Source organism: Notolepis coatsorum (genome assembly GCF_963971535.1).
Source record: "Notolepis coatsorum genome assembly, chromosome: 19".
Classification (NCBI taxonomy): Eukaryota; Metazoa; Chordata; class Actinopteri; order Aulopiformes; family Paralepididae; genus Notolepis; species Notolepis coatsorum.
This window is the reverse complement of record NC_140183.1, coordinates 79,374,294-79,384,406: the sequence shown is the minus strand read 5'-3', so window position 1 is coordinate 79,384,406 and position 10,113 is coordinate 79,374,294. Positions and strand designations below refer to the sequence as shown.

Below are 10,113 nucleotides of genomic sequence, written 5' to 3'. Positions count from 1 at the left end.
TCCAGAACGTATGCCGTTGGTGACGATCAAAGCATCAAAAAATTACCCCCCCCCCCCCCCCTTTCATGCATTCATGATGAAACATAATACCTATTATATACATTTGATTTGGAAATAGTAGCGTGTCCAGGCGAGCAACGCCAACGCTTTTAGTCAAATTCACATATTCCTCCATAGCGCCGTTTTATGGAATTAACCAGGATCACTCTGAAACTATACTTATATTCACCACGGTATAACACGCGAACGTATACATGAAACAATTTATTATTTTTCACATATTGAACGATGGATAGTTGATGTCAAATGAGCCATAGTATTGTATCCATAGCTATAATATAGAATATAGATATAGTCCTGCAAACACCGCCACGCAGCCCTATCTCTTAGAGTGGCGGCACAGTAGGAACTAAGATGGGCTAGGCCTCTGGTGCTGAAAGAGTTAACACACACACACACACACACACACATTAACACACACACATTAACACATACACACATACATTAACACACACACACACACACAAACACATATTAACTCAGTAATTGTGTCTTTATTATATACATTAGAAATGTCTGTTTTAAATAATTCTGTGTTAAACAGCCAACAAATACATTAGAATTACCCCTTGGTTCAGATCGGCAAGAAATGGCCACTACAGTAAAAGAAAAATGTATTTCCCCCTCCTAGTCTGATGCACATCCATACTTCTGAATCCAGTGTGTGTGCACACTATTATAAATCAATGTCAGTCCAGTAACCACTCGTTGTGTGTTTGTGTTTGTTTGTTTATAGGGCAGAGCATTTGGAGAAGGAGGTGGCTGTTCTGAAGGAGAAGATCCATCATCTAGATGACATGCTGAAGAGCCAGCAGAGGAAAGTTAGACACATGATTGAACAGGTGAGACACACACACACACACACACACACACACACACACACACACACACACACACACACACACACACACACACACACACACACACACTCTTGCTCTTTCAAAACCGGAGTCCAGGGTGAAGTTGCATCCCAGTTACAGTGGTTGCGTGTGGACATAGTAACCGAGATTATTTCCAGTGTTTACGGCAGAGCTGTCTTTCTCTGGTCTGCATCCCCTTAACAATTGTTTGTATTGAGCCGTATTGTATTGTATCCATTCTGCAATCTGTTAAATAAAGTTTTCATCCATTCATTCTACTAGCGTTAACGTTACTAGTACAACCAATAGCGAGCGATATAACAACATTAACCAGACTGCTATATCAACAATGTTTGTGTCCAGCAAGATAGTCTCCCATATGTAACGTTACTACGCTAATGTACGCTAGCCGCAATGCTAACTATTATAATGGCAAATCACATTAGCATGTAAGCTAACAAAATCGGCTATCTTTTTGTGAGACTAAACTTTCCGCTCTTGGTGGTAAATTGTGTTGATGTTGGTTTTGTTTCATCAACAAATGAGGCAGAACACACAGTGAATGTATCCTTTTTTGTTTGTTGCACTTTGTTCTAGCTGCAAACAAATAATGAATGCTAATGTGCTAAGCGAGCAATTTAAAGATGGCGGGTTTCTGTTTTGTGAAGGACGTTCCCTCATGTAACGTAGTGACACGTTCAACCCTTCTGATTGGTTGAAATTGCCTTCATGTTTGAACTACATTGCCACCTATTGCTTTGGCATTGTACTACATGTATATTACTTCAGTTTAAACCACCTGTGTGTACAGAGGTTTATTTTTTTGAAAACCTCTGTGTCAAAAATACCCGTGATTGTGTGGACTGGGCCTAACTGTGGTGTAATCAACGTTTCTTTATGAGGTGGCCAGATTATATGGATGTTGATAAATCTAAAGGGCTCATGATAGATATTTTGACCTCTAAAGGTTATGTTGAAATGGTATGTGGTCCAGTTACGCTGCTCTGATTAAATGTCATGTCAAAGTGGTATGTGGTCCAGTTACACTGCTCTGATTACGTCCTCTTGAAGTTGACAGGCTTCAAATGTGACAGTATATCATCTTCTTCTTTTTTTTTATATTTTCTTTTTTTAAAATTTTTTAAACATAACAACAAATTAGACACACAAGCATTAACAGTAAACATCCAATGAAATCAACATTTGAATCATTATAAATGTAGTTTACGAGATATATACCTAATACTTGCTATCTAATACCATACAAATTATGCTCCTGCTCGCTCACCCCCCCCGGACCCCCACTTGGATAATCCATCCATTTTCATTCGTTTCTAACCAGGCACTACACTTCATATGCTAGCTTTTATAAGATGACAGTATATCATCTTCATACATTTTCGCCATGTTTTTCTATGCTAAATATTTTTCTTCAAAGTAACTAGAAACTGTGATGGGTTCAGATAAATGTAGTGGAGTAAAAGTATAAAGTTCCCTAAAATGAAAATACTCAAAGTACAAGTAGCTCGAAATTGTACTTAAAAGAACACGCCAACATTTTGGGAAAATAGCTTATCATCTTCTCCAGAGAGAGACAAGAAGATAGATACCAGTTTCCTCTCTGTGCGTTCACTAGAAAGCTAGCTGGCTGCACGTTAGCCTAACTTAGCACAATGAATGTTGGCGTGTTCCTTTAAGTACAGTACTTGAGTACAAATACTTACTTTCCCCCACTGGTCATGATAGATACGTGTGTGTGTGTGTTTGTGTCCTCAGCTCCAGAACTCTCGTATGGTGATCCAGGAGAGGGACCGGGTGATCAAAGATCTTGAAGAGAAGGTGGCTTTCCTGCAGGCTGAGGTGAGAACTGCTAACCATTTTATTTATTTATTTCTTAATTTCGCACCATTTCAACAAAACAGTAAAAACATTGACCATGACAGGAAGTATATAAAGGTGCTGAGTAGAGGCAATGATGGGCCTATACGGGGGCCTCAACTCATTAAATCATTGGATTAAAAAAAATAAACAAGAACAAAAGTAAAGTGAAATAAGTTCACAAAACAATTTTCATAATATTAAGATAATAATAAGATAATAATAATGATAACAATTATAATCAAAGTAATAATAATAATAACAAAAACAACAACATTAATAATTAGTCTAAACAAATTAACATGAAACTGTAAAACAAAGTGACATTAATGGTTTTATGAGATTGAAACTATTAATTTAATAATGTATATTTAAGCTTGGATTTGAGTGATGAAATAGATGAGCACATTTTTATTATGGAGGGTTTTGAATTCCAAATACCTCTAGCTCTATAAGTCGCTCTGTCGGTTGGTTGGTTGGTTGGTTGGTTGGTTGGTTGGTTGGTTGGTTGTTCCACAACATTCCCCACCCTTTAGCAGCCACAGTTTTCGCCCTAGGAGGCTGAAATGCATGGATGTCAATCAAGTGTGTGTGTTCATGCCAATTGGCTAAAAGGGGGCATGACAATGGGAGTGGCCTATCACAAAAAGGTGCATAACATCCAAATGGATTCACAGACTTGCACAAGATTTTGTGGAAAGGTTGGTCATGAGCCAAAGGACAGCTGGCTATCTGTTCACGCCAATTGGCACAAGAAAAGGGGGGTGGCAGTGGGAGTGGCCTATAACAAAAAGGCACATACCTGTGCCACTGAGCCACCATGGTTCCCCATAATCTGCTGTTATAACATGGCTTTCTCTTCGCCTCATTACTGTGTTCAACCATGTTGAATTCACCTGTTTGTTGGTTCAGATCATCAAGGTGTGGAGAGGAGGTCATGTTAAACAAAGATGATACAACCGTTGTCTGCTGTGCGTCAACTCTTACTCTGTTGTATTCTACAACCTGACCTCTGACTCCTTCCTCTTTGCGCAGAACCGGGAGATGCATGATCAGATGGACTACTTCCTGGGAGGGCAACGGTCAAACTCCTACCTCTCATCAGAACACAACCCCCAGATTGTCTACAGGTAACCAGGCCCCTACACGACAAGAACCACCGTAGTGCTGTGTCGAATTTGGTGCCATTGTGTCAAATGGTGGCGCTATAACAATGGACTTTACGCTTTGGCCTGTAACTTTTGATTCACAACTCTCAAAAACCTTTTTTTCCCCACTACTCCTCCTACAAATTTTGAGCAATTTGGACCAAGCTGAAGACATTTTATATTTCATACAGTCTTGCTATACAGTAGCTGGACCTCAAAGTTTGCTCAAATGCAAAACAAAAACCTTCATCCCTCCTGAACACTTTGGGCTATTGCAACCACGTTCAGGGGACATGTGTAATAAATATGATGTCTGAGTGACTATGACACATTTGGTGCCATTTGGCCAATAGGTGGCGCTGTAGCAGCATCACAAGTTTAAATAGCCATAATGAACTGCATATCTCGAGAACTGTTCATCCAATCAACTGGCTGTATTGCTGAGGGCCCAAGTAAGTGCAGTGCCAGATGTAAGGTTGATTGGATGCGCGGCTCTTGAGAACGCTGCAAGCAGCAATACCACAGTTCTTGAGAACGCTGCAAGCAGCAATATCACAGTTCTTGAGAACGCTGCAAGCAGCAATACCACAGTTCTTGAGAACGCTGCAAGCAGCAATACCACAGTTCTTGAGAACGCTGCAAGCAGCAATACCACAGTTCTTGAGAACGCTGCAAGCAGCAATACCACAGTTCTTGAGAACGCTGCAAGCAGCAATACCACAGTTCTTGAGAACGCGAACGCTGCAAGCAGCAATACCACAGTTCTTGAGAACGCGAACGCTGCAAGCAGCAATACCACAGTTCTTGAGAACGCTGCAAGCAGCAATACCACAGTTCTTGAGAACGCTGCAAGCAGCAATACCACAGTTCTTGAGAACGCTGCAAGCAGCAATACCACAGTTCTTGAGAACGCTGCAAGCAGCAATACCACAGTTCTTGAGAACGCTGCAAGCAGCAATACCACAGTTCTTGAGAACGCTGCAAGCAGCAATACCACAGTTCTTGAGAACGCTGCAAGCAGCAATACCACAGTTCTTGAGAATGCTGCAAGCAGCAATACCACAGTTCTTGAGAACGCTGCAATCAGCAATACCACAGTTCTTGAGAACGCTCACAGTTCTTGAGAACACTGCAAGCAGCAATACCACAGTTCTTGAGAACGCTGCAAGCAGCAATACCACAGTTCTTGAGAACGCTGCAAGCAGCACTTTCAGGGTCCCGGCATTCGGCCCCAGATCCGATCGGCCATGTTTTGAACTGCACTAGTTTTGCATGAATGAGGAGCGGATCCCCCCCCCCCCCCCCCGTTCTCCGTTGAGTAGTTTCCCCGTGTCCGCTCATTAAACAAACGCAACCATAATGTCCGCCGTCAAACTAAATACCCACTGTCATTCATTCTGTCTTGATTTGGAGCCGTGAAAATATTTGTAATATCATTCATTTATATATATATAATACAGTGGCGGCTGCTGACCAAATTTTATTGGTGAAGCACAAAATTATTATATTATATTATATATTAAATTATATTTTTTAAACATCCCCAACGCTGCAACACCCCCATTCCTCCCAGGTGTCAGGCTCCTCATTCGCTTCCATTCATTTTGGGGACCATGTTTAACCTGTTCCACACGATGTGAAAATCAGCATAAAATATATACCTAGGTAAATGGAATATTGCTCCACTTCTACAAGGGCTATTTGCAGGGAATGTATTCACAGTGTCAGAAATATTGTGTCTATTACTAGGCTTGCTTAAATTGTGATGAAACAAAGGAGAATATGAATTATGATTTTTCTTTGCATCTTTGACAGTGAATAACACCATGCTAATAATGACCGAAATCGAAGGAAATTAATAAAGGGAAGATGATAAAACCGGTTCTGTAGATACAGTACTGAATTCTCCCATCCGGACCAATGCAATTTGAAATATTATTATAGAATATAGAATAGATGCTTATTATAGCCAATTCGCACATTTATATATATATACATATTATCTTTCAAATGCCCGGGTTCAATTTGGATTTAGTATCACCAGGCGTGCATAAGAACAGATAATGATATCTACTGTAATCTAGTGTACTTTTTTACTTTCCCCACAGTGCAACCGTTTTGAAACTAATTTCAGATCTAATTGTTCCTACATGCTAACAATAGGGAGGAGAAACGAACTGCGTTTCAATATTTGTCGAAAACATTACCTTTTGTGGCTTATTATCGCGAATAATAACAGTTATTGACATATTTATAATTCAACTCTGAACTTTGAACCCCCATATAACTTGAAGGGAAATGTAGTTTGGAAAAATTCCAACGCTGGTCGACAGCCGTGCATGTCCTCTACGAAATGGCCGCAAAAAGACTACAATTCCCATGGTTCATAATATTATTTTTTTCAAGCTTGGAATGGCGATCGAAAAATGAAAACTTAAAAAATCTTTTAACACATTTAACCTATTGCTAAACTAACGTATTGGTGATAATATACATTCTACATGCTTTGTGACATGTTAGTGATGTTAATACTTGAAAACGTTTGATTTTAAAATCGCAAATTGTTTGCATCACTCTGAAAAATATGGATCTATGATCATAATGTAATTTAGGGGTCGGTACTGCTGTGACGATTTCAATAAAACAGACCATTCTGAGTCAATGGTACAGCAAAACTGTACAATGGAATATTGGTAAACATATCGGTCAATCCCATTGTCCCGTGGGATTATGCCCCCCCCCCTCCCCGCTGCGATATTAATATTTGATTAGAAACGCAAGCAAGGCTTGCGGCGACTCATGTGGTCCTTGGGGGCTACCTGGTGCCCGCGCGAACCGTGTTGGTATTACACACGCAAGGCCACAGCGGGCCAATGAATTCATAATCACTGTAAAATATATATATATATTTTAAATGCACTCACCACACAACAGCCAAAGCAGTGACCGATCTCATCTTCCATTGAATATTGCAGCTGCCTTCTTTCCTTCTCTATTGATATCTCCTCATCACATCTTGGGAATCATAAACATTCCTTCCTTCCTCACTTCCCTAAAGCGTCTTGTTACTCGCTCTGCTCTCGTCCCCCCGCCCCCCTCCTCCTCACGAGCTCCATGTAACGCGGAAGTGCAGTGGTCTATGCCATGTCTCGCAGCTCCTCTCTGATTGAGTCTCAGACCGTCGAGGGCTGTCAATCATTCAACCCGCGTTCGTGAGTAGCGTGCGCAAAGTTGCACAAGCAGGGCATAGATGACTCAAATAGCCTATTTTGATTGGATAATAGAATAAAAAGATCAACCCGTGCAGGGAAAGTTGCACTTGAGTGATTGACAGCTAGCCATTACTGACTGCAGGCCTGATCAGAGAGCTCAGAGCTGTCACTTTTGGCCATTTTTGAAGAAGAAAAAAATGCACTGGCATATATATATATATGTAAATTATTAATAATTATGAATTATGAGTGAATTTGTGTTTCACGTGTTGTCATGGAATAACCTCCACTGATATAATACTTTTTGGAAGGGTGTGTGTCTGGAGAAAAGATGTGGAAGAAAATTACTCAAAATCCTTTTGTACTACTACTACTATGTCATCCCGTCTAAAAAGCTGTATGGATTTCTGGTTGACCCCACAGTAAGACAATCAAACCAACCTCCTCCTCCAACAAACCACTCCCCTTCATCAAAGTCATCGAGATCAAGTCTTGAGCCGGAGGAATGCGGAGGAGAGGAAGAGGAGGGAGAGGACACTCCAAACCCACCAAACCTGTAACAAAAGAAGGAAGTGAACTGAAACCGGAGACCAGACCAAACCTGTAACAACAGAAGGAAATGGACTGAAACCGGAGACCAGAATCGTACTCTTTGAGTTTAACTTGTGATGCACATCAGCAGAGACGCACATTGACACTGAGCGCTAGGCCTCATTGGCCACACACACTTTTGAAGGATGCTATGGCAAATCTGCATGTATGTGTGTGTGTGTGTGTGTGTATGAATGGACTTGCATTTATATAGCGTTTTTTAATCCAAATCGGTTTAAAATATATTCCTCACATTTTACCCATTCACTCACACATTCACACACCGACAGCAGAGGCGACCATGCCAACCTGCTCATCAGGAGCAATTGGGGGGTTAAGTGTCTTGCTCAAGGACACTTCGACACGCTGCCTGGGAGGAGCGGGAATCAAACCGGGAACCTCCGGATTACCAGACGACTGCTCTACCTTCATACCCCCTGTCGCCACTCTGTGCGTGTGTGTGTGTGTGCGTGCATACTGTATGTTTTTGACCTTCCGCGTGACTGTGCGTCTGTCTGTATGTATGCATGAATGAGCGTGTGAGGACCTGGGTGTAGGTGTAGATACAGATACAGATACATATAGATACATATACATACAGATACATAATATATAAATATACAGATACATATACAGATAAGATACATATACAGATACAGTCGGCATACCGACAGCACTGATCTACAGATTAAGTTTTACACGTTTTACACACGGGTTATTCATGCGTTGCAGACATCTCTGTTTGTTCACCCACTCCATTTGCCTCTATAGTGTTATGACGTAATACGAAAACCAGTGACCGGTGACGAGAGGTCTGAGCGGCAACAGAAACGACACAGAACACTGAACGCGGGGGGAATTAGCCGCGTCATGTGTCATAAGCGACCCAGGTGTTGTGCGAAGCGCAGCGCGGCTGACATGCTGGCTCGGTGAGGTCAACGAAGGGTCATGAGGATGTGAACTCCATACATAGCTGTAGCTGCCGCATAGCAAACCAGACTCGGTCCTGACGGGAGACATGGGGGTATAGAGGAACCGAAGACAAGAGATGTTTCCAGGGGACCGGAGTAGGCTCGACACAGCTGCAGGGCTTAAAATTATTATTATTATTATTATTATTATTATTATTGTTATTGTTATTATTATTATTATTATTATTATTGTTATTGTTATTGTTATTATTATTATTTTTTTTTTTTAAATATGTTCCAGATACAATCATATGACAGATTGAGTATTGGAACCACATGTTGTTGATAGACATACATCGTTTCTCCATGACGGTTGGCTGTACATTAACACCATGACCTACTGTACACCCTGTACTGATGTGGCCTTGTACTTTTTACTTCCTTGAACTCATCCATTACAATTCTGTTTGCTTTCAGGAGTGAATGATATGCCACCTCTGACTGGGTGTAAATACCGACTGTAGCATACTAGCCTAGATACCGGTAAGACCACTGACATCTGTGTCGATGGCATTGGCTTTGATTGAGTGGTGTGTTGTTTTGTTGTTGTTGTTTTTGTACGAGCTGGATATGGTTATGAAGGCCCCCACCAACAATATGGAACTGTGTATTCAAATGGAAGTAAAAAATTAAATAAAAATGAAGGTGAAGTTATTTGGCAAGAACATAGTCCTCTTGTGAATATCTTGTCATTATTACAATAGAATCAGCGCAACAAGGCATTTCATATCCATTACGTTTCATTCATTATATTATTTGTAAATAACATTCTTTGTTTCTTCTTTTTATTTATGTTTTGCTTTTCTGACTTGCTCTTAACGTGACAATGTTCTCATTTTAAACTATTTATATAAAAAAAATATTCTTTTTAGAAAGATTATTGATTGATATGACTTTTTGTGTGTCTGTGTTGTTATCTAATACTTAATGTGTGCGTTTGTTTTGGTTATTTGAATAAATGTATTTTAAAAATCTTACTTTCCAATACAGCTTTTTGCTTCTCGATGCTGTGAAACTGAGGCCATTACACATTGTTAAGGTGATGGCGCCCTCTGCTGGTCACTCGGTGTCCTATGTGCTTAATCCTCTCTCCATGCCCTTTTGTGCCATAGAATATATGTATGTATGTAAGTAAGTAAGTAAGTAAGTAAGTAAGTAAGTAAGTAAGTAAGTAAGTAAGTAAGTAAGTAAGTAAGTAAGTAAGTAAGTAAGTAAGTAAGTAAGTAAGTAAGTAAGTAAGTAAGTAAGTAAGTAAGTATTTATAAAGCACCTTTCATACATGTCATGTAGCTCAAAGTGCTGTACACAAACATAGGCATATATAACGATAAAAGCAATAAAGTCACAGTGATCAGTTAAGTTGGTGCACAGCTTCAAGAAGGCCCATGTCAGA

The 10,113-nt window shown here is 40.3% G+C and overlaps 1 protein-coding gene across 1 annotated transcript in view; it reads left to right on the top strand.

Moving 5' to 3' along the window:
- The window catches only part of tuft1a (tuftelin 1a), a gene marked incomplete at its 5' end in the record, with an annotated part of 13,145 nt that extends 3,448 nt beyond the window's left edge, over positions 1 to 9,697 (top strand). Inside the window, 4 exons of the mRNA XM_084336722.1 lie at positions 797 to 902; positions 2,697 to 2,780; positions 3,834 to 3,928; positions 7,582 to 9,697. Coding sequence (XP_084192848.1) covers positions 797 to 902; positions 2,697 to 2,780; positions 3,834 to 3,928; positions 7,582 to 7,654 — 358 coding nt within the window. The 3' untranslated portion in view covers positions 7,655 to 9,697. The remainder of the gene's footprint in view (positions 1 to 796; positions 903 to 2,696; positions 2,781 to 3,833; positions 3,929 to 7,581) is intronic.
- Positions 9,698 to 10,113: the final 416 nt, after the last annotated feature.